Source organism: Tachysurus vachellii, chromosome 21 (genome assembly GCF_030014155.1).
Source record: "Tachysurus vachellii isolate PV-2020 chromosome 21, HZAU_Pvac_v1, whole genome shotgun sequence".
Taxonomy (NCBI): Eukaryota; Metazoa; Chordata; class Actinopteri; order Siluriformes; family Bagridae; genus Tachysurus; species Tachysurus vachellii.
The window spans coordinates 3065104-3090496 of record NC_083480.1 but is presented as its reverse complement, the minus strand read 5'-3'; the positions used below and the strand labels follow the sequence as shown (position 1 = coordinate 3090496).

General features: G+C 43.5%; 1 protein-coding gene across 1 annotated transcript in view; it reads right to left on the bottom strand.

Moving 5' to 3' along the window:
- Window positions 1-6587: 6587 nt before the first annotated feature.
- usp31 (ubiquitin specific peptidase 31) overlaps window positions 6588-25393 on the bottom strand; it is a 25736-nt gene continuing 6930 nt past the window's right edge. Inside the window, 15 exon segments of the mRNA XM_060897617.1 lie at window positions 6588-8483; window positions 8486-9925; window positions 10552-10704; window positions 10859-11017; window positions 11231-11456; window positions 12892-13011; window positions 13454-13583; window positions 13969-14046; window positions 14608-14702; window positions 14817-14928; window positions 15693-15864; window positions 15972-16119; window positions 17889-18024; window positions 23296-23388; window positions 23475-23569. Coding sequence (XP_060753600.1) covers window positions 8458-8483; window positions 8486-9925; window positions 10552-10704; window positions 10859-11017; window positions 11231-11456; window positions 12892-13011; window positions 13454-13583; window positions 13969-14046; window positions 14608-14702; window positions 14817-14928; window positions 15693-15864; window positions 15972-16119; window positions 17889-18024; window positions 23296-23388; window positions 23475-23569 — 3183 coding nt within the window. The 3' untranslated portion in view covers window positions 6588-8457.

Sequence of the window (25393 nt, the reverse complement as noted above, 5' to 3'; positions counted from 1 at the left end):
GATTAAGTTGCCGTGGGGAAGCAGGGTCAACTGGCACCAGAAGAGGGGAGGAACAGTTTGACTCCTGAAAAATACATGGCGTTTTAAGCAGTTGTTGCTGGCAGGATCTGCATTTTTCCCCTCTATTTTAGTATTTATATTTAATGATTGCTGCTTTTTTTTTTTCACTAGAGGTTTCCAAAGTGAGTGAGCTACAGTACATGGTGAATCTTGGACACAATCAGAAATTATACATTATATGATTAATTATAAGTAAGAGACTAAGGAGAAGAATGGAAATTTCCAGCACTGCAACTCAATACAAGAACGAGATATATATCATTCTTGTATTGAATTGCATATATATATATATGGATAGAGAGAGAGAGAGAGAGAGAGAGAGAGAGAGAGAGAGAGAGAGAGAGAGAGAGAGAGAGAGAGAGAGAGAGAGAGACAGTGTGTGTGTGTCCTCTGTAGATGATGCAAAATGCAGCTGCATGACTTGTTTTCAACCTGCCTAAGTTCTCCACACCACCCTACTGGCTTCTCGTAGCTGAACACATCAGATTCACAACACCGATGCTTGCCTACAAAGCTGCTTGGAGCAGCTCCCTCTTACCTCAAAGCTCTTATCACTCCTCACACTGCACCTCACACCCTCAGATCTACAGCGCTGCTCGACTGGTCCCACCATCTCTCAGGGTAAGAGGGAGGTATACAGCAAGACTCTCCTCTGTTCTATCACCGAGATCATAGAATGAACTTCACCTAGATGTTACTGGATATCTTCAAATGATGGGTGAAGACTTTCATCTTACTGAAACACTTCAACTAGTGCTTACATATTTTCACTGTTTGCTCAGGAGTGTGTTTTTTTTAATATACACATGCAGCAGAGTTTTAGGTTGATGGTGTCCCAAGTCTGTAAGCTAGTGAACCAGTGTTAATGTATTCATCTTTAGAGACTTAAAAGCACTTTTGTATGTTGCTATGGATAAGGACGTCTGCCAACTGTGTGTACATGTGTGTGTGAGTCAGAAAGGCAGTGTGTGTGAGTGTGAGAGGCAGTGTGTGTGAGTGAGGAAAAGAGTGGGTGTGTGAGTGAGAGAGAGAGAGAGAGAGAGAGAGAGAGAGAGAGAGGGAGGGAGGAAGAGTGAGAGTGTGTGTGAGGCAGTGTGTAAGTGAGAGAGAGAGAGAGAGAGAGAGAGAGAGAGAGAGAGAGAGAGAGAGAGAGAGAGAGAGAGAGAGAGAGAGAGAGAGAGAGAGAGAGAGAGAGAGAGAGAGAGAGAGAGAGAGAGAGAGAGAGAAAGTGAATGTGTCTGTGTGAGAGGCAGTGAGAGAGAGAGAGAGAGAGAGTGAGTGAGTGAGTGCGAGAGAGAGAGAGAGAGAGAGAGAGAGAGAGAGGCTCTATAACATAGGCTCTATATCCACAGCTAAAGTGTGTGCTGTTGTTCTTTAATAAATGAACCATGTGATTATTGTGTAAACAGAATAACACTCCAGACTGTGCGGATATACAGAAATAATCCACACCGAGGTGGTAACAGTAACGCTGCCATGTTGTGCTGCATCACAGAACACGCACCCGCACCTGCACACACACACACACACACACACACACACACACAAGTGAATTATTTGTGTATAACTGCACTGTTCTTTCATGTCATTATTCTTCACTCTAAACACTCGCTTGGCCTCTTTGATAATCTGCTTTAAAAAAAAACAGCCATCACTTTGGTAACCTTTAACAAGCTCACAGCACACACACACAGCTGAATGTTCTCTCCATCACACTCCTCCACCACAGAGCACTGAATCTGGGGTTGTGTGTGTTAGGGATTTGCAGGTAAGGATAATCAAGGCAATCATTGGCATTTCGGAGAACTAGAAGTTAGGTTGATTCGTCTTTGGCCTCTGTGGGTAGATTATTTATTTTAGCAGTTTTTGGGTGTATTTCACACTTGTGGGGTATTTATGGGTATAGGGGCATTTAGCAGTTATCATGGATTTAGGTTAGGGAGCATTTAGACGTCAGCAGGTTGTGGGGTTTGGCAGTCAGGTGGCATTTTAGGGAAATTCGGTTTACTGAATTTTCTCAAGAGACTCGACCTATACTGACAAGTAGCAGCTTTCCAAAACAGTGTAGGAAAAACAGATCTACAAAACACAACTCTCTTTAAGTCATAAGCTCATTATCTGCCCCAGTAAACAGAATCAGATCAGATAAAGTTCTAACAGTTGAGCACTCAAACCCAAAGCTGCGGGACAGAGAAGGAGACTGTTTTATGCCCCTGACGATGATCACGGAACACTAAAAGTTCAGTTTTTCATGTAGTTTTTTAGGTCTTATGAATTTGTTGCCTTGTCTTTGCTGTTTTTTTCACTTTCGCTCGCTAATGAGATCAGTGTGTTTGCCCGCGATGCAAGCTGGAGGGCAAACACATACGCAAGGGAGGATTCAGTGATCAGTATTCTACCCAGTTTATTCATTGGTTCAGCATTCTCCTGCCCTTGACTACAGGCCTGGAGTATATTTTCACCTCCATGGTAAATAAACATTATTCAATCTTGTTCTGATACACAACATGGCCAAAAGTATGTGACAGCTGACCACCACACACACACACACACACACACACACACACACACACACACACACACACGTTTTCAAGTTAGAAGCACATAATTGTTGAGTACGCTGTAACATTACATTTTCCCTTCACAGGAACTCAGAGACTCGACCCCTGTTCCAGCATGACAATGTCCCTGTACACAAAGCACAGAGCTCCATGAAGACATGGTGTGTGAAGGTTGGAGTAGAAGATCTGGAGTGTCCTGCACTGAGCCCTGACTCTGACTCAACCCCACTGAACACCGACTGAACCCCAGACCTCCTCACTCTTACACCATCAGTGTCTGATCTCACTAATGCTCTTGTAGCTGAATGAACACAGGTCAGGTTTCTACAGAGAGATGGGTGGATAGATGGATGATCACTTCCAAGTGCTTGACCGTGTAGCGTGTGAAGACATCCATTTCTCAATGGCTTTCTGAAGAAGCATGGAAGAAGGTGTGCAATTTCACAGCAGGAAGGAAAAAGTAAGAAGAGATCATGCTGAGATAAAGTCTAATGGTCTCTGAGAGACTCAGGACTGATCACCAACATCGTCCATGTGCTGTACACAGTGAGTCTGAATGGGGTTAAAGGTGGGGTCTCCGTTGTTTTAAGAAATGCTTCAGAAAACTGCGTTGGGCCGCCAAACAAAACAAAAACAAAACAAACGTGTAGCCAATGAGCAGAAAGGGGCGGGTCTTGTCAATATGCGGTGGAGAGAGACGTGTGATATTAGCAGAAAGCGGTTTTAACATTGACATGGAGGATAAAAACAAAGAAAGAAAGTGAAGAAAAGCTTACGATAAGGTAAGAAGTAGGACGTGTTAATATAGGATCAGCTTTCCAGCACTGGAGAGAACTGAAGGAGCAGGAAGTTGGCACATATTCACAGATTGGAGTTTCCCGAGTCAATAACTCCTGATTACTACACAAATAACACCTCTTTTCTATCGTAGTAATGTAGAGACGCAGCTACAACCGTGTTTTGTGTAGTAACAGTGTTTAGCTCAGGAGTTATTGACAAATGTAACTCCAATCTGTGAATATGTGACCAACTTTACTTAAGACGCCGAGGCGCTTTTTTCCTTCTCGATAGGTGAGTAACGTTGGTTTTGCTTTGTTACACAGAACTAATATGTGCCTTTGTCCTTTACATGATTATGCTTGTGTGTTATTTTGGCTTGTTTGTTTATCTACAATCGTATTGTTCTTCCCTTCAGCTATGATAAAGACACATTTCTTTCCATTAGTTGCCTGGGTTACGTATGTATGTGTGGGCGGAGCTATCAATACAGGGGTGGGACCCATTTGGGTTAGGGGCGTGTTTGTTTTGGTGATTTTATATGTCGACATTGGCTTTCAAACATCGTGCACTTTTAATAGCAGGATACAGGGATGATGAGTTAGATGGAGAGATGATGGAGGGATGAAGGGCTACTCTTGGCTGTGAGGATTAGCAGAGACGGAGCGACACTCATAGATGGGGGCGGAGGCAGAATTCTGTCTGAAAGTTTGATAAGCACAGCATTGAAAAGTCACAAAGAAAAAAAAGAAAAAAAACTGCTAACTTTTAATCATTATGACATTATGAGAACCCACAAGTTTCCCTTCCATCCTGTCAGCTACTGATATAACAGATGCAACTGTTTTCACTCTCAAGCACCGAAATACCTTGAAAATAACGTGCTAATCATCCAGCCGCCGTGCATATAGGCGGAGATGTCAGATGTCTGTAAAGGTGTGAGAGGAAAAAAAATGATTTTATGATGCCTCTTTATAATGAAGGCGTCAAAGAGAACTTCATTTAAATTGCTGCTTGTGAAAAAGAAAGCACAAAATTTCCTGTAAAATCAAACAGGGTAATAAATAAGCCTGGTGTTTAAAAATAATTTATATATTAAAAAAAAGAAAAGAAAAAGAAATAAAAAATCTTTACTTTGCTCTACTTGATATCAGGATCAATCCATTATCCGGTGTGTAATTCGTGCTCTGGTGGAACAATTGTGCATGAAGATGATTGATAGAAAGGAGTGAGGTCTTTTGATCTCGTCATCTATTATTCAGTGTTATTCTGACACCATGCAACTGCGCACATTTCAACACAAACAGCCCTGAAACCACACAGGCAAGAAGCGCCATCAAGTGGACAACTTCACGTGATGCAGCTACACGGCTGAGGAAAGGAGGAGGAAGAAAAACGTTCAGAAAGCATCAGAAAGCGGTTAGATCTCATCAGACCTCTTAATGTCGGCCTGTCTTTTAATTACATTTGTCTTACATTGGCAAACCAATGTCATGAATACAAATGATCTCCTCAAATAAAAAAAAATAAAAAAAAAAAGAAGAAGTTAAAAATCTTCTGGAAAGTGCATACACAATGTATATTTAACAAAATGAACAAATAAATTAACAAAGCCACTGAGCCGTTCTCATGCAACTAAACAGTAACACGGTCCTTTTTTTTCTTCTTTTGTTTCCCCGAAATACTAAACATTTGGTCAACATTTTACAAGCAAGGTTTTAATTTAAAAAAAAAAAAGAAAGAAAAAAAAAAAAGAAAAACCTCAAGGTTCTCTGAGCCGAAACGTGTATCAGGTGTTAATGAATTAATTAGTGTAGATTACATGACGATGCTGTTTGCAGCCTTTTCTATAGAATAATAACTCCAGTGTCTACACCATACAATAATATTCATAGTAGCTAATAATTACAATTAGGGCTGATCAAGATCGATACTGTAATAAATTACGTCATGAAACACTATCAGTATGTTGAAAGTATCGCCTGAAAGGAAGCAGATCTTTAAAAAAAAAAAAGAAATTGACTTCCTTTTCAGTGTTTTTGTAGCCGTAATAAAATAAAAGTAAACACGAAGAACTAATATTCGTGTAGTGCGCTAAGATATTCCAGTCAGCCCTAATTATAATCATAGACGGCCCTCAGATTAGAAATGAATCTACGCTGAACTTTACAACCCTGTTATTTGCAATCGAGAAAACTACTAATACAATTTCATTTAAAATGTCCACAGATTCGCCGCAGGACTCACGGCCTCACTTGGAAAAGCTCCTGGATTTTTTTGGCGCTAGTGGCTTTCTAAATGTGCTGCCATATGACGTGGTACAACATGAAAGACTTTGTACAACAAATTAGTGTGTTAACAAAAAAAAAATTTAAAAAAATGGCAACAAGGATGAATGTCATGAGTGTGTGAGAGTGGGGTGTGTGTGTGTGAGTGTGCGTTTGTTAGTGGTACAACATTCAACATACAAAATAGAAGATCAATTATACACATCTAGAAAAAAATACTCTGCAAAAAAAAAAATAATAATAAAAAAAATAATATACATTTATATTTGTTTCTCATTTCTCTTTTTGGAATATTTGAAAGAATGTGGGCGAAAACTAAACCTAACGCTTAACGATCAGTCAGTACTTTATCCCGGAACAACAAAAGTGTGCCAAAATAAATAAAAAAGCAACATGCTTTCCACTACTGACATTTAGAAATACAAAAACATAGTTGTTTTTTTTGTTTGTTTGTTTGTTTTTTAAAGCAACATTCACTTGCATAGTTATGTGCATGCATCAGTGTCATCATCATCATGCAATACTGCTTGCTGGAATTCTTCAAATGGTATCATCAGTGCACAGATTGGACAAAAACAGGGTTGCTCTTGCAGAAATAAAGCTACAGCTAAGCTTAGATTATTGACTAGCCACAGAGATGCACCAATAGAACCGTATCAGTATATCAATATGCCGTATTCATCTCAGGCCACCACGGCAGAAATAGACTTATAATATATTGATGAATTTTTGTTTCATTATATATATATATATATATATATATATATATATATATATATATATATATATATATATATATATATATTTCCACAGTGACTGAACTAATGGAAATAAACTGCAGGTAGAAACATTACTAAACTGTAAAGGACAAATCTGCCCCATTATGTCTGCGCTAATTATATCAGACCAAAATCACATAAATAATCTGAAGCAACAATTTTTTTTTTTTTAATTCCTACCAAAAACAAAAAAAATCTTGATCAGCTGTAACGCTCTAATAAAAGCAGAACAGTTTAGTGTTTAAAAAATTACACTAGCAGCTTACGTCAGCTCGATTTGGTCCTATCTGCATTGGTTAAAGTGTCTGAGAGGGAAAAGTGTTGCACCTCCTTATTAAATTCTATTAAAAGTTAATAAAAGTGAGGGATGAAAATAGACACGGAGAAACCGTTGTAAAGATGAGACGACTGGTGTTTGAGAAGCCAACATGTGCACGGCATAACTAAGGCTGTGTGCTCGTCTATTCTTAGACGTGACCGAGCCGTCGATTCCCAATAAACCCGTCAGAACTCTGTATTGTCTTATGATGAACCTTTTTTTTTAATCACTGAAAGAAAAACTGCGCACAGCAAGTGTACGAGTCCTGCATTTGTATATGTGATCTAAATTAAACCCTGGGGGACGGGGGGGACCGATTTAATCGCTCTTACACTCAAAGGAAGTCTAAATGGAAATAAATCGATCATGAATCCCATGAAGTGACATGGCACAGCATTCCAGCATTTTAATATCGCTCTTATTAAACTAATGAACTCTTCTTCTTTTTTTCTCAGCTTTATCTCTGCTGCATACATAAAATATTTATTGTTCAAATTGACGTACAGAAAACACATTGAGTTCAGTGTTATAGTTCTTAAATACAGGAGTAAATATATATCAGGGGTTTTTTTTATTTAAGTTCTGCAAACTATTGCACTGGTAATCCACATGTTAATGGTACACAAAGGGGTTCCACCCTGGTTCAAAGCTCTAGAAGCTCAAACTAATTAATGCTGCTGGCGTCTGAATTAGCAAAAAAAAAATTAAAATAATAATAAAATAAAAAAATAAAAATAAAATATACAAGGGAAATGGCTCAAGACTGACTTTGTGGTTCTTATCACAAAACTAAAAAAATAAAAATAAAAAAATAATAATAAAAAATATAGACCTTCATGCAGAGCTTACGTTGCCTTCATCTCTCTGGTTGAAGATGGACAGCAAAGCAAGCACAGAATTTCAAATGTAAACAAACAAAAAACATAAATAAACAAGATTGTCTAATTACCGTTGCTCATTCCTAAAGATTGGCTACCGGTCTACAATGCTGTGTGCACTAAGGTCTAAGGGCAGCAACGCTACTGGAACACTTCTTTATTATTCCATAGTACGGGATCCTACAGTTAGTGTTGTTCATGTTTGCCTATGACGAGTTCTACTTTAGGCCTTCTGCATAATTCCGTGTACTTTCGCACTTGAATCGGGTTAGCGCGTCGAGCCTCGACTACAATTCTCTGTTTTCGCCACAGAGACGCGACCCTTTAAATAGCACCAAGTGTAGAAGAGTAGACGCAAGTAATTTGTTGCACGTGCCGCGAAGAGCACAAAGACCCGACTGAGTTCGTGAAAGAAAACCGCAGACTAACATCTTAAAAAAAAAAAAAACGTGTTACATGGTCTCTCGAATACGCCTTGTTTGAGAGAGAAAGTAATATATACAAAGTGCTAAGTCAGAACAATCCTATTCAGAGTTTATACAGTAGTAAATTCGTACACCGCACCTTACCATTGAATCGGTTCCATGGCAGGGTAGAAAGGCGCTTTTGATAATGTACACATTTTCTTTGAGAAAAGTAAGATATATGCTGTATATATATGTATGTATATATATATATTTCTTTCCCTCACATGTGTGTGTTTGTGTGTGTGTGTGTGTGTGTGTATATACATATCTTAGGCACATCAAAAATAGCTGCATTGCAGAAAATAACAAAACTACTATCTTTTAACTATTATTGAGGCGTCTTTGTTGCCCGGATTGCATGCTGCAGGAAAGCTTTCGGGATGAGGCGGACTTTTCAAGGGGCCTCTTCCCGTTGACAGGGGACTGGAGAATGGTGTCAGAACTGGAAGACTTGGACTTGCCTACAGGTAACAGTGAACGCTTAAGAGGGGTGGAGGGTTTGGGCGTCTCCTTGTCTTCGCTGGCATCTTTGCTGGAGAGTGAGGCAGGAGAAGAATTTCCCTCACCCTCACCGTCTTCTGTGCTGAGCTTGGTCTGGCTGCTAGACCGAGCTGTCCTCTCACCAACCTTCTTCGTGAGAATTGCGCTCTTGCCCAGGTCGGCCGAGCGGCGTGTCTCCTTTTGCCTCAGAGCGCTCTTAAAAAAAGAGAGCCCTTTGTCCTCAGACTTGCTGGCCCGTCGCAGATCTCTGGACGAGATGCTAGGCGATCGCAGGCTGGTGAGAGACGAGCTGCTGCTCGAGCTCCTGACCGGCCTCCTATCAGGCCGGCTTCCTTCTGCACCCTTTAGAGGCACTCGGGGTCTGTCTGTCAGGGGGCTGGCATAAGACGAATCCCGGCTAGAGGTCCTCTCGGCCAGTTTCTTTCTGCTCGATGACAAGCTGGTGCTCCTCTCCATCCCTGAAGAGCTCTTCTTGGCAGTGGGTGAGGGGGAAGCGGAGGACTGAGGGGTGGGGGTCAGACGCTGCTTTGTTTTTGTGGCTGCAGATGTCTGTGCTGCCTCCTGGGATTGGGAAGACTCTTTCTTCTTTGTTGGGGTTCCAGAAGAGACGCTTCTGGCCTTGGCAGAATCGCTCTTCTCTTTTAGATTGGTCACTTTGGCACCTTTCCCTTGAGAGCTGGAAGACACTTGGGAAGAAGGAGACTTTTGGGCAGATGAAGTGCTCTGTCGTTTCTTAGATGGCTTCTCTTGATCCCCCTTGGTCTTGGTTGAGGTCTTTTTGGCACTGGACCCCTCTGCCTTTGACACAGAGCCTCCTGAGCTCTTGTGCTTTGGCTCCTTGGTAGGAGTCCCATGCAAGTTCTGGTCCACAGCAGTGATCTGGTTGTTGTTGTCCAGTGGTTCACCTTTAGAGCTCTTTTTGTCAGCCACTGAAGGAGCCCTGGTGTAGACCTCCTCTGTGTTCCTTTTACCGCTGCCATCGTCGCTGCTATTTCCTTCCATCATGGCAAGTGGGGCTTTGCTGCCGGTCTGGCGCTCGTGCCTGCTATAGCTGCCGAAGCATGACGTAGACACCTTGTCGTCGCAGGCCTCTCCGATCCTCTCCAGCGGCGGCGAGGAGCGTGAGTCTAAAGAGAAGCGTGAGGGCGAGTTGGATCTCATCTGGAGCTTGGCCGACAGCGACCAGGAGGGCTTTATCCCATTCTCGCTTAAAGTCAGCGGGCTAGCTATGGAGGATCTGGAAGACAAGCTCTGACGCTGAATGCTTCTCACAAAGGGTCGGGTGGAGAATCCTCCTTAATGAAAAGGGAGAGAGATTTAAACTAATGCGCTGATACTAGACTGAATGGAAAGAGCAGCAGCATGCAATTTGTCTTAACTGAGCGATGCGAAAGATTCCCGTGTTAGTGCTAGAAAGCTAGAGGAGGGAAAGTAAAGAGAGTCATCAGACAAACAACAACTGCTGACAGTTTGAGACAGAGATTGCTACGTTATTAGCACACGTACTGTATTAGAATAAACCCGTGGCTTTCAAAGAGCTTCCGTTACATTTTGGGAGTTTTTACACAGCGGTTTAACTGCAATTAAACGATGGCCAAATGCTAGGTTTTGAAAATTATTTCTAGACTGCTGAGAGGGAAAACCTATTTACAGTCCTGAGTGTATGTAACTGCAATTTATGTAGACTTGCCAAAATGAAGAAATTAAACCACCACATGAACACAAAACTGCTCAGTTGCAGTTTCTTTTTTTTATACACAAATTTGCTTACATCTACAGTACCTAGCTGTCAGACGCCTGCCTAATTTCCACATGCTCCCAAAATGACAAGGAAACACTGCGAAAGGTGCAAAAAGTGTGCAATGTGCACATAATATTCAAAACCGTGCAGAATGGCAAACACCACAAACAAGCTTCTCACCGTCGTCTTCGCTGCGATCTCCAGGGAACTCCATGGACTCGGCCAGGGAAGCAAGTGATGTCCGCCGTGAGGAGGCTCCTGAGGCCAGGCTAGGAGGCTTGCTGCCAGGAATCCGGTTAACCCAGTGCTCACACAGAGAGGAACTGGTGGAGCCTGTCCACACAAAGCACCACATAATCAGCAGGCACCTTTACAAAATCCGCTCACTCGCTGAAGGCGATATGACTTACACACCACTATTGTGTTATGCAGCAGTTTGTGCTATAGGTAGAGTCTGCAGATTATGTCATTAAGTAAACTGGCTCACCAGCCACAGAGCTGTTAGCAGACCAGGAAGGAATAGTTGCTCTTCTCTGGTAAAATAGAATGTAGGCTGTCTGCTGGCACACTTCCTCGTCAGCCATGGGCTGGACTTCGCTGTCATCAAAACAGTACCACTGGCCATCAATCGAGTTCTTACAAAATGCTGTAGGAGGATAAATACAGAGTTGAGAAATGATCCAGACAGTACAAATGTTGCTTCTTCTTTAACCGCACGATGCTAATGTGTCTAACAATCTAATGGTGGCGGTCAGCATGCTGTAGCGGTAACTGAGAGAAAGAGAGTGTGATTTAAATTCAATCTGTTTATACATTAAATGGCAGCAACCCGAAGATGCCCGGCGACAACCGAGGTTACCTGTGTAGTGCCCTCCGTGCATGTTTCCATGGTGATTGCATACGGCGTACAGGTCATACAGGTAGTCGTCCGGGTTGCGGCCTAGACCGTAAGGTCGTCTCCAGGGCGACCAGTGTGAAGGGAGGCTCCAACTGCTCTGGCTCCTCTTCACCATGTGCGGGGCCATGTCCATGCCAAGCAACGGGAAGCGCACCATGTTCTGCATTTTCACCCGCCTGTCTCCCTCCTGCGGGACCCGAACCCCAGAGTTAAGGAGCACGTCATTCTAACATCACTAGCGATTAGCACCAGTTGGTTAAGAAGACTTGGTGTCACACAAATCATGGGAACCAATCAGTAATACTGGAAAATCTAGTTAGACTGTAAGAAAGAACGACAGGACTAAAGCACTATTTTGTCTATAGCCCTTTTTGGATTGGATTAGTTTATCGGAGAGAAGTCCGTAATACATATTTACAGTCTGAGTGACTGTTAATATGTGCGTCACATGCTCACATGACTATGCTTTTTGTCCACGTGAAATGTGTTCCCATGTAGTTGAGGTCTGACCACCCACAAACACCCAGATTCACCCAGGTATACACCTGGTCACTTCATGTGTTTTCTGTGATCAGATAGCTATCCGATGGTAAAAAGACCAGGTCTAAATGCCCTCCGAAATGTTTTCGAGACGGATATAAATCCGATGGTACAAACCACTTCAGGAGGTGGTCTGGGACGCATTTCAGATGAAACTGGACAGGTGTAAATGAATATGGTTGTTCAAGCCACATACGTCAGCGCTATACTCCTCCCAAACGGAAGTACGTCACTCGCAAGTGACTCACGAGTCTTGCATCGCACCAGAAACAAATAACATGGATGACACGCAGGGTTGATTTTGTAACATAACCGTCGTAACAAGTTTTTTCATCTTAATTTTGATTGCATTCTGAAAACCGCACACACCAAAGCGTGTTCCATTTCAATTACCCCGGAAATGAGGTAAAACATATTTGCATTTTGGGCAGGAGTAGAAAGATCGGATCGATATCCGATTCGTCGAGACGCATTTATGTGGCCTAATGTAAATGGAACAGTTTTAACAAATCAGATAGCTATGAGATCAGAGACAACACATGAAGTGACCAGGTGTAAAAAGGCCCTGAGTGTCTCTTCTAAAGCATCCGTGTCTGTGATGTGTACAGAGACAAGGCTAAAATTAATAGACAACTGAAGAACAACATGGAACAACAATTATTCCTCAGAGGACGGAATAAAATCACTGATGAGCTTCTGTGAAAATAAAAAAATAAATAATCTCATGGAAATTTAATCCTATCCAAATCAAACAAAGCCGGGTGTCCCGGTGTTAGCCGAGATCCAGGGAGGCTGTTAATGTTACTGTGAGCAAGTAAGGAATTAAACTAAATCTATTTATCAGAAACAGCCTTTGTTCTTAAGTAACTACACATTTAAAAATAATATAAAGATAATTATAATAATTTGGATTAAAAGACAACACTGTTGTTAGAGCTGTGCTGACCAATAAGGTTTGCTCATTCTAGACTTATAAAAGAATCTATATTTCTTACATCTAACTTGTTAGTTATACAGGAGTATAAAAGCACTTATAGCACAGGAGAAAGATGACTTGGGAGAACCAGGGCCCTGAGACGTACCTGTCTGAACCTCTTAAGGTGCAGGATGAGAACATCAGGCAGGGTCCAGAGGCTGAGCTTGATGCGGCCTTGCTGCAGCTGCTTGCAGTGCGGACAGCGCCAAGCATCATCCGGTGCCAGCTAGAACACCAACATCACAGGAAACAGTCATAAATAACTAAAAACACACACACACACACACACACACACACACACACACACACACACACACACACACACTGCTTGTGCTGTCGAGCTACACAGTGAGCAATTTTCAAGGCTCCCTTCAACACAACACTTTCTCAAGCCTGCCCTCGTTCCACTTTAAGCAGCATCACACTAACCACAATGCTTTTTTACGCTGTGTGTGGCGCCGGTCCAGGGTAAAGCATTCTCTGTGGAACAGAGCAATTTATAAAAGAGCACAGAGAGCAGAAATGTTGCTTTAATGCCATTTACCATCTGTTCGAGCAAATCTGGTACAAAGAAGCGAATGGTAGAAAAATCTTAGATTTTTAGCCTTTTTTTCTTCTATTTTTAACCTTTATTCTTAGAGAGTCTCCAAGTCATTGCTAGTCATTACCTGCTCCTCTTTGGTGTAGAGCTGGAAGCACTGAGCGAGGGTACAAGCCTGGGGCTGGTGGTGCTGCTCACGGTGCTGGTACACGCTCTCAGCATCAGGGATGTACTCTTCCTCCGTGTGGCCAAACAAACTGCAGGGACGAAGCGAAAACACTCAAAAAAAAAAAAAAAGAAAGAAAGGAAAGAAAAAAAGTAAAAAAAAAAACAAAAAAAAAAACAAAAAAAAACACACCGCCACTCTAACCACGCTCACTGCTCACTGCTATATCCCTAACCAATTACATTTTATTTTGTGTCTTCGAGAACTGTAATTTTAGTGCGGTTGCATGAATCCCTGTGGCGATTATACAGATATTCCACAGATATGTTTTTTTTTTTTTTAAAGACGTTGCTTGCAGGCTGTAACATGTCTCTTCGGTTCTCTAAGGGCTGCACTTAAGTGCACTGCATAAGCAGAGTAAAGTACAGCAAAAAGCTGCAGGCTAGCAGGAACAACCATTCAGGCAAAACACTTACTAATCCTTGGTCTCTTTATCCCACTCCACTACGATCTTGACGTGAGGAGGGCCTCCTGCGCCACAGGACTTGTACGCCCTGAAAAACACACATTAGGTCAAGGAAATTATTTAAGGCTCCTTCATATTTCCAACCATCTGCTAAATAATAACAACAGCTCTCACACACACAGACACACATATATGTACATATTGCACCAATTACATTTAATACCCAGGATCAGATCTGGACAAAAAAAAAAAAAAAAAAAAAAAGGTGGATCGGATATCAGATCCTCCAAAAAAAAAAAAAACGGTATACATTTTTGGACGTTTATTTTTGTAACTGGAATTCTTTCCATATAAAGAGACTTGATGTATGCCAAAAGGATTTCAGTGTAAAGTGCTTCTTCTTCAGCATTTGAAATATTTTCTTATTAAAATAAATAAATAAATAAATAAATAGATAAATAAATGCGATATAGGATATGTATTGGCATCATTACCGGGCAAACCTCATCCTCGTGGTTATGGACTCGTTATGGGAAAAGAAAAACGCCTTATGGTGCAGATCGAATAGAAACGCTTCAGAAGGATTCATGCAGTTTTAGTGAAGCTGCTCAAATTTACGCTGGAATTTGCTTCAAGGTCAAAGCCTAACCTCTCCACGGTGGGGTGACACAAGGGAAATTCCTCCTGTGGTAACAAGTACGTGATCCCCACCACACCGACCACTCTCATGCTGAAAGGCCCCACCTAGAACCAAGATCACAACCATATCATACAGCCTTAACAAACAACAACAATAATAATAATAATAATCTTTTACTGTAGTGCACATGCTTCTTTACCTCAGTGTGGCTCACTAACCTGGATGAAAACGCCTTGCCTTAGCAGATGATGCATCTTCTCCAGAATGGCCTTCTGAAGAACATCCCAGGTTACAGTGCGCTCCATGTACAGTACAAAAGGAAGGCCGAACCTTGTATACGGGAAAGAAGAAGCTTTAATATTTGGAATGTAAAGATGAATCTCGTTAAAGCTTCAGAGGTACGTCAGTCACAACTCGGTGTATGTAAATATTTGAGCCACTTGAATTCTGATATCGTGAATTAAAGCTGAAATAAATCTCTATAAATATCAACGTCTCTAATCGGATGTTTTAATCCTTTTTACCAGTAAAATTAAACGGATTCCTAGGACATTATTAATCAGTATAAACAAATGAATTATTTTCTGATTTAAAATTGGTGGTTATCTTTCAGTGTGAGACGTTTCCCTCTATTGATAAGTTTACACAGAATTTTAATAGATGAAGATAACATTTTTAGAGGCTTATGAACAAGCATGTGGGGCATCTCGGAGGGCAGTAATGGTCTTGATACCATCATTTACAGTGCAGATGACTCGGAATCGATTCGTTTACGGGTGGTGTTTGTTTTTGGAACTGCTTTTAAAGATATATTGCCTCTAGGGTTCTAGGGGGAAAAAAAATGAAATCCTTTCTGAAACACTACAAATTCTTAAATCCTTACAAGTGTTAAGACAAAGACATTCAACACAAGCAGGTAAAAAGAGTTGAATTGACCTGGGATGTGAACAGACTCAATGCTCTATGGAGTTGTGATTGAATATATTTAGCATGTAAACTTTTGGCCTCAACTTTAACACCTTTGGGGGAGTTTTGAGTAAGAATCGGTCGAGTTCATCTCGGTACGGCTGAGAAACTGGTGTTTATGTGGCTACCTCCGTCCTTGGTGACCGATGCAGGCTCTGTTGCAGATCAGCAGGATCATCTTGTCAGCGCTGTTTTTGTTGGGCGACGCCGGATTCACGGCCCCTTGCATGAAGGACGGGGTGCGAGAGCCGTCGCTGCCGTACTTCAGATTGTTCTGATTAAGGTTTGCGAGGAGGCTCCCTGCGAGAACGAACAAGCTCCGATCATCTTATGTCTTTTTTTAACTTATCTTAAAAAAGACGTCCTGTGACACATCATTCACACACTCGAGTCTAGGTTTAAGGCACCTCTTTTGGAGCGAAGGCTTTCTAGTTTAAACGTCTCCGGGGTTTCGAACGCGAAGATGGAGTCGCTTTCTTGAATGATGTCAAGATCGTGGTCGTCGTCGCAGAAGGAGCGGTGGAAACCGTCGTAATACATTTCGGTCAAGACAAACTGCAGAGACGGCAGAGGAGGAAAGAAATAAACAACCACGACCACTCTTCATTAGCCAAGACCTTTTCAAATCACTCCTGTAATAACAACTGCAGGCTCACTGCAATCCACTGGGTCTGTTCTTTCATTAACACTTAAAAGGTCTGATGCCTTTTTTAAGACCCTAGAAATGTGCCATGAACATTGTTCTAATTTCAGTTCTCTATAGCATATTAATGGCAAAACTCATTACACTGCATTCACCACGTGATGATCTACAATTATATGTAAGAAACATGCATGTAAATGTATGTATTTTTTGAGGAAATCGAGTTTAGCGATCAAACAAAATGTTCAGACAGGTTCTTAAAATGCATATTTAAGTTTATTTGCACCCTGGATAATGTCGACCTGAGTCTTGTTGTGGAAACCTTCCTGTTCGTTTATTCGTTCACATAAAACAGCACACTGATAATCATCTGTGCGACACTTTTTGTTTGAGAAAGGCGAGGCGAGGGACAATCACGTCACACCTGGTGGCCGTTTAACACATTTGAATAGTTGTTGAAGATCATTACTGTATGATGGGTGTGTCTAGATTAGTGCTAATGAACTGCAATAGAAAAACCGCACCCGGCGTTAGTTTTCACGCGTTACACAAACAGAGGATGTTTGTTTCCGTGTTAGTTGAGTTTCCTCTCATTTTTGCAACACGCTCCAGATAAAAATTCACAGTGTTTCAGTGAGAGCTAAGGGCCTTTTTACACCTGGTCACTTCATGTGTTGTCTCTGATCCGATAGCTATCTGATTTGTTAAAACTGTTCCATTTACATTAGGCCACATATATTTTACCTCATTTCCGGGGTAATTGAAATGGAACACGCTTTGGTGTGTGCGGTTTTCAGAATGCAATCAAAATGAAGACGAAAAAACAAAAAACAGCATTTACTGTTTGCTGCGTTTTCGCCGGTGGCAGCAGTGCATTTTAAGACCCAACGAGTCACCTGGGTGAAAGATCGGAGCCAGCACTGGTGGGAAAACATATTTGTTTCTGGCGTGATGCACGACTCATGAGTCACCTGCGAGTCACGTACTTCCGTTTGGGAGGAGTATAGCGCTGACGTTTTGGCTTGAACAACCACATGCATTTACACCTGTCCAGTTTCATCTGAAATGCGTCCCAGACCACCTCCTGAAGTGGTTTGTACCATCGGATTTATATCCGTCTCAAAACCGTTTCGGAGGGCATTTAGACCTGGTCTTTTTACCATCGGATAGCTATCTGATCACAGAAAACACATGAAGTGACCAGGTGTAAAAACCCCCTCTATAAGATTAACGAACATGTGGCTTGTCTCGTTTTTAGCTGTAAACGTGCACTAGGTGTTGTGGTGGTGTTTTTTTTCCCAACGAGACATGGTATTACGCACAGCTTCTACGGCTGGCTAGTTAAACCCTAACTGAACGACATGCTGATCAGAGCGCCGTGTCGACTACATCAAACTATCTGACTGCGTGAAGCTAAGTGATAATGTTAAAGTGAAGTGAATATGTGAAAGCATCTGATGAGGTGAGACTGAGTGAGCGAGGCTAAGTGACTACATGGAGCTCAGATACTGTGTGAAACTACATTTTTAATGTGCAACGACTACATGTAATGTTACGGTCAATAATTCCCCCTCTGGCAATGTCCTGTCTATTTATTTTATAGTAATAGTAAGAAAGTGTGATTACATTCTGCAAAAAAGTGCTGTTCAAAGGCTTGTGAAAGGACACCTGGAGAAATCACCTGGTCTGGAGGAATCTTGGTCTCACGTGAAACAGCTTCTCTGAGCCTGGAGACGGTGCTGTTGAGTGGCACGGCCACGCCGATCCTCATGCAGTGGGAGTACTTACCCTGATATACCACCGTCACGTACAGGGGCCTGAGGGACAAACGCACCAATACAGTCACAATGATACACAGGAGAAAGGACAGAGAGGTGAACATCTTAAACAAACAAACTTCAAATGTTTTCTCACATTTTTTACTGCTGTTTCACTCTATTTAAATTATTCGCATTTATGATGTATCCAAGATTAACAGTTGCGCCTGTCTGTCTCCCTGTCTCTCGGCGTCTGTCTGTCTCCCTGTCTCTCGGCGTCTGTCTGTCTCCCTGTCTCTCGGCGTCCGCCTGTCTGTCTGTCTCTCGGCGTCCGCCTGTCTGTCTGTCTCTCGGCGTCCGCCTGTCTGTCTGTCTCTCGGTGTCCGCCTGTCTGTCTGTCTCACAGCGTCCGTCTGTCTGTCTCTCAGCGTCCGTCCGTCTGTCTCCGTCTCTCAGCGTCCGTCTGTCTCCCTGTCTCTCAGCGTCCGTCTGTCTCCCTGTCTCTCAGCGTCCGTCTGTCCTCCTGTCTCTCAGCGTCCGCCTGTCTCCCTGTCTCTCGGCGTCCGCCTGTCTGTCTGTCTCTCGGCGTCCGCCTGTCTGTCTGTCTCTCGGCGTCCGCCTGTCTGTCTGTCTCTCGGCGTCCGCCTGTCTGTCTGTCTCTCGGCGTCCGCCTGTCTCACAGCGTCCGTCTGTCTCCCCGTCTCTCGCCGTCCGTCTGTCTCCCCGTCTCTCGGCGTCCGTCTGTCTCCCCGTCTCTCGGCGTCCGTCTGTCTCCCCGTCTCTCGGCGTCCGTCTGTCTCCCCGTCTCTCGGCGTCCGTCTGTCTCCCCGTCTCACGGCGTCCGTCTGTCTGTCTGTCTCACGGCGTCCGTCTGTCTCTCGGCGTCCGTCTGTCTGTCTCCCTCCCCGTCTCTCGGCGTCCGTCTGTCTGTCTCCCTCCCCGTCTCTCGGCGTCCGTCTGTCTGTCTCCCTCCCCGTCTCTCGGCGTCTGTCTCCCTCCCCGTCTCTCGGCGTCTGTCTCCCTCCCCGTCTCTCGGCGTCTGTCTCCCTCCCCGTCTCTCGGCGTCTGTCTCCCTCCCCGTCTCTCGGCGTCTGTCTCCCTCCCCGTCTCTCGGCGTCTGTCTCCCTCCCCGTCTCTCGGCGTCTGTCTCCCTCCCCGTCTCTCGGCGTCTGTCTCCCTCCCCGTCTCTCGGCGTCTGTCTCCCTCCCCGTCTCTCGGCGTCTGTCTCCCTCCCCGTCTCTCCGCGTCTGTCTCCCTCCCCGTCTCTCCGCGTCTGTCTGTCTAACTGTCTCTCAGCGTCTGTCTCCCTCCCCGTCTCTCAGCATCTGTCTGTCTAACTGTCACTCAGGCCTGGAGTCACTCAGCACAGAGCTGATACAGTATGTTCTGCAAGTTCAGCACAGTTCTGCAGTGCAAACAAAAGACGTTTTACTGGGTGCGTCTCCAGACCTCCAAACCCCTTTTTGTAAGCTGTTGACTGGCTGCTCAAGACGCTGCTAACAAACATAATTAAGAAATTATGCTAATTAAGCTTACAACAGTGAAAGAGAAAAAATAAATAACTAAATAAATAAAAGTTGTGTTTTACAAAGACACTTCACACCCGAGACGACAGCCATGTAAATGAAACAGTGTGTAAGCTGTGGCTTTGTAACCAGCGTCAGGATCCTGTTCAATTAAACATCTCTGATCATCATTTCTGCGTAATGACTCACCCTCATTGTGCACTACATCACCAATCACTGTCCTAACAGTACGACAGCTTTAATCATTAACCCGGAAATAAATGAAGGGATTTAAAAATAGGACGTGCGTCGAATAGAGAAACAACTTCTCAGAGTCAGTAGAGTGCAACTGGAGAAAGAACCCTACACAAATCCGTGTAGCGCAAGAAATAAAAAGAAATAATAATAATAATAATAATAATAATAATAATAATAATAACCATGAGATCTGTTTCATCTAAACTCGTTGACTCTGGAGTCACTTCCTACATTACCCATAATGCCTTTCGGCTACCCCCTGAGAGTAAGAATAATGCTGCATTGACTTAGCTCAGATGCTGTAAGCTAATACATCCATATAAACTCCAAGTTCTTATGTCTGTCATATAGCAACCTGCTGCTAGCTTCGATTTTTCATATAGCAGCCATAGGAAGACGACGACATTTGAACCTCAGACAGAAATGCACCAGGGCTTTACTCCTTCTCAAGCTTCAATTTTTAACTATCTTGATGGAGTATTTGCAGCTATTTCTCAGCGTCTGTCTGTCTCTCCGCGTCTGTCTGTCTGTCTGTCTGTCTCCCCGTCTCTCAGCGTCTGTCTGTCTGTCTGTCTCCCCGTCTCTCAGCGTCTGTCTGTCTGTCTGTCTGTCTCCCCGTCTCTCAGCGTCTTTCTGTCGGTCTGTCTCCCCGTCTCTCAGCGTCTGTCTGTCTGTCTCCCCGCCTGTCTGTCTGTCTCCCCGTCTCTCAGCGTCTGTCTGTCTGTCTCCCCGTCTGTCAGCGTCTGTCTGTCTGTCTGTCTGTCTGTCTCCCTGTCTCTCAGAGTCTGTCTGTCTGTCTCCCCGTCTCTCAGCATCTGTCTGTGTCTCCCCGTCTCTCAGCGTCTGTCTCCCGTCTCTCAGCGTCTGTCTGTCTGTCTCCCCATCTCTCAGCGTCTGTCTGTCTGTCTCCCCGTCTCTCAGCGTCTTTCTGTCTGTCTCCCCATCTCTCAGTGTCTGTCTGTCTGTCTCCCCGTATCTCAGCATCTGTCTGTGTCTCCCCGTCTCTCAGCGTCTGTCTCCCGTCTCTCAGCGTCTGTCTGTCTGTCTCCCCGTCTCTCAGCGTCTGTCTGTCTGTCTCCCCGTCTCTCAGCGTCTTTCTGTCTGTCTCCCCATCTCTCAGCGTCTGTCTGTCTGTCTCCCCGTATCTCAGCATCTGTCTGTGTCTCCCCGTCTCTCAGCGTCTGTCTCCCGTCTCTCAGCGTCTGTCTGTCTGTCTCCCCGTCTCTCAGCGTCTGTCTGTCTGTCTCCCCGTCTCTCAGCGTCTTTCTGTCTGTCTCCCCATCTCTCAGCGTCTGTCTGTCTGTCTCCCCGTCTCTCAGCATCTGTCTGACTCCCTGTCTCTCAGCGTCTGCCCGTCTCTCTTTCTCTCAGACTTTACAGAGTAACATGAGTTTATTTCCCCTTCTTTATGTTCTGCAAGTTCAGCACAGTTCTGCAGTGCAAGCAAAAGACTATTTTCTGTGTGCGCTTCCAGACCTCCAAACCCCTTTTTGTAAGCAGACTTGATGGTTTATGGTTTGTGCTGCTTATGCACCGGATTTCTCATGAAGGACGCTGAACTGACACCGTGGCTAAAAACTGGTGCCTGGTGAAGACTGGTAAAAGAAATTACAGGGTGGAGAGGAACAAATCCTCAAAAAGAAGCAGTACAACTGGCTAGCTGACTTCCTGTGCACTGTGTAAAACCTTTGTAGTAACACAGAAGTTCAGTGAGCGTTAGCATAAACCAGACCCGCCTGATGCCTCCCGACTAGCTTATCGCAAAAGGAGTGACTTCAATCACGTATCACGAACACGTCTTTAACCTGAAACCTGTTTGTCCGCTGCATGAAAGAACAAGATTTGCTGCTTCCTGCATTCTTCCAACGAGCCTGAGCACAAAACCCAGCACCCGATCACAGTCGCTGGAACAATGCAGGTACGTCCAAACAAAAGGAGAACTCAGCGTCACGGGTTAACATCAAGCTCTCAAACACCATCTTCTCCAGAACATCAAGCTCTCAAACACCATCTTCTCCACAACATGCCACCTGCTTAGTCAAGAACACTTAGTTCCTGGGTCAGTCACAACACTTTACAAAAACCCCTGAAACATAATGAGCCCTGTGGTGGAAATAAAGCTCCAAAGTCAGCTAAAGTGTCCGGTTTCTCTAATAAAGCTACTGAAGAAATCTGTTTAAACATTATAGCATTGTTGTATAATGTATAATGTGTGTTAATTGGTGTGTTCTGGAGGTTTCAGGCTTCACAAATGCACAAAGTTCACAACCTCACACCACAGGGCAGGACTTCTCAATAACAGGCTACATGCATTAACACTTTCTTTCCAGATCATACACTACACTTTCAAAGAGCTCCTGGACGTTTATCCTAAAGCCCCTTTGAGCATTTGTTGATTAACTTCGATGATAGGAAGATGATGGAAACGGTAGCCTAGTGGTGAAGGTGTTGGATTAGTGATAAGAAGGTTGTGAGTTCAAATCTCAGGTCCACAAATGTTTCGTCTTCCTCTTTCTGAATAGCTGCTCCACATGGAAGAGCTCTGAGATTATAGATATCTAGATATTATAGATATAGAGATCATATATCTCTATCGATTATAGATATAGAGATCTTTCGGACAGTTCGTTTAAATGAAAAAGTTCAATAATCCAGTTCACCAGTTCTTTTACGTCCTGACGTAATGACGTAAATTCCTTCATCCCGCCGCTGCCGGCAGATATTAATACAATCAATTTAACACATTTGAAAAGTTCTTTGTAATCATAACTTTAGTTGAATACGTTTCTTACATTTAAGTTTTGCAACTAAAACACCCAGTACAGGCATTGATGTGCAAACGTGGGTGTTTTACGTGTCTTAAAGATATAAAGTTAATAAACTAATCTTCATCAACTTACAAAAACTTACAAAAAAAGCATAATTTTGAAATGTTTCTTTCGCTCCATCAGTTGTTTCAAAAATTGTTTGTTTCATACGTTGATAATACATTAAATCATAACCATTTCCATGTCTCAGCTCAGTGTACAGGAGTTACATATACTCTGGGATATTAGTTTATTTAGAGTCGGACTGACTGTTAGGCATGACCGAAAGTGAGTAACTTTAGTAACTTGTAGATCAGCGCTGACCTCAAGACACGAACTGTTTAGAACGAATCAGTCCGATTTGGTGAACTGGTTCATCCAGTTCACTATAAAGAACCGGTTCAAAAGAACGATTCGTTCACGAACTGGCCATCACTACTCCAGAGATCTCTCTAAGCCAAAGAAGCACAACTCTCCACGGCACAGTGCAGACCAGGAGCTTGTGAGGTTATTTGTGAGGTTACTTGTGAGGTTACTTCCTTTAAAAAAAATATTGTCTTAAATTCCTTATGCTTATTACGTTCATGTTACTAAGGAAGATGGATGACAGTGCTCCTGAAAAAGAAATGCACCCTAGCCCTGTGTGAAGGCATTAGCCCCCATCTCCCACCCCCAACCACCACCACCACACACACACATACACCCCTCTTTACTGCCCTGCTTTACCACACAGGGGGAAAAGTGCGAAGGTGATCACTTACCGAGTGTGAGGTAACGGGATGGGAAGCGAGATGCAAAGAAAAGGATCAAAAGTGTTGCTCTGCTTCTGGCAGTGTGGGCATGTGAGTGAGGATCTGGGTGTTGAAGAGGAGAAGAAGAGAAATGAAAGTCTTCCAATGACTGAAAACAGCAGCAGAAAACAAACAAGCTGCATTATTACCTGTACTGGGCCTGAAACAGCTCCTGGACAAAAGAGCCAGCCGACAGCGGGGGTGAAGGTCCCTCCAGAGCTCCATCATCTTCCTCGAGGGGCGGCTATGACAGGAGGAACAGAACTTCAGGGTTAATCAGGACTTTCTTTTTGGCATGTGGTAAAGAAAAACATTCACTTTAAACTTTTATCATTAAATTTAAACCTTTCACTTAGATAGAATATCTTAGTTCTTATAATTCACTTTTGAGATACACCGATACACTGGGGTTTAGCCATCAGCTAACAAGTTCTCCTTAGGGGGGTAACCATACACTCCGGTCATGATTCGAGTCGATTCTCAGAAAACTTCAGTGCAAAACAAAGTGTGTTTTTGTTTGTATAGAACTAAATACCTTAAAGTTGTTATGATCAGGGGGTTAATACTGAAAACTGTCTTAAAAATCAATCAACAAATATATCAATTCTCCTGAAAGATTTTGACTAAATAAAAACAATCGGTGTAATCATAATGAGCTCTGTATCAGAAATAGAGCTACAAAGTCAGCTTTATTTCACACTAATTACTGCAGACATCAATCATGAGTATCGTATGTAACACACACATGGATGGGATGGATGGATGGACCGGCAGACTGATATATGGACGGATAAATAGATGGACAGATGGACAGACGGACGGACGGACAGACAGACAGACAGACAGACAGACAGACAGACAGACAGAAAAACATATTTAAATAGACAGACAGACAGAGATAAACGGATTGACCGGCAGACTGATAGATAGACAGATAAATGGATGGATGGATAGATAGATAGGTGGACAGATAGTGTAAACAGGCCAAATACACACTGGAAAATGAGATCAGAGTGGCAAAGAGGAATTATTCTGAAAAGCTACGGACTCAGATTTCCTCTAATGACTCAGCTTCAGTGTGGAAAGGTCTGAAAGCCATCACCAACTACACGACACCATCCCCCAGCACTGTGGTGAATCAACAGCTGACAGACGACTTGAAAGAGTTCTACTGCAGGTTTAAAAAAGCCCGATTCTCACCTCCTGTAAACCCCGACTCCAACACACCTAAAATTCAGTTCAGTGAAGATGATGTGTGTCAGGTCTTCAGGAAGATCAAGAGAAGCAAGGCACCAGGCCCAGACAGTGTTTCACCAGCCTGTCTGAAAACCTGTGCTGATCAGCTGGCCCCCATCTTCACACGGATCTTCAACACATCACTGGAGCTGTGTGAAGTCCCCTCATGCTTCAAAAGCTCCACCATCATCCCCGTCCCAAAGAAACACAAAATTACCGGACTTAATGACTTGTGGCTCTAACATCTGTGGTCATGAAATCATTTGAAAGACTGGTTTTGGCTTATCTGTAGGACATTACTGGACCCTTAATGGACCCTCTGCAGTTTGCCTACAGAGCAAACAGGTCTGTGAATGATGTGGTCAATAGGGGACTGCATTGTTCTGCAGCATCTGGACAGACCAGGGACTTATGTGAGGATCCTGTTTGTGGACTTCAGCTCTGCTTTCAACACCATCATCTCATCACTCCTCCAGCCCAAATTAACCCAGCTCTCCGTTCCCTCCTCTGTCTGTCAGTGGATCACCAGCTTTCTGACAGACAGGCAGCAGCTAGTGCGACTGGGGAAACTCAAATCCAGCACCCGCACCATCAGCACTGGCGCCCCTCAGGGTTGTGTCCTCTCCCCACTGCTCTTCTCCCTGTACACGAATGACTGCACCTCTAATGACCCCTCTGTCAAGCTCCTGAAGTTTGCAGACGACACCACACTGATCGGCCTCATCCAGGACAGTGACGAGTCTGCTTACAGACTGGAGGTTGAACAGCTGGCTGTCTGGTGCAGTCTTAACAACCTGGAGCTGAACACGCTCAAGACAGTGGAGATGATAGT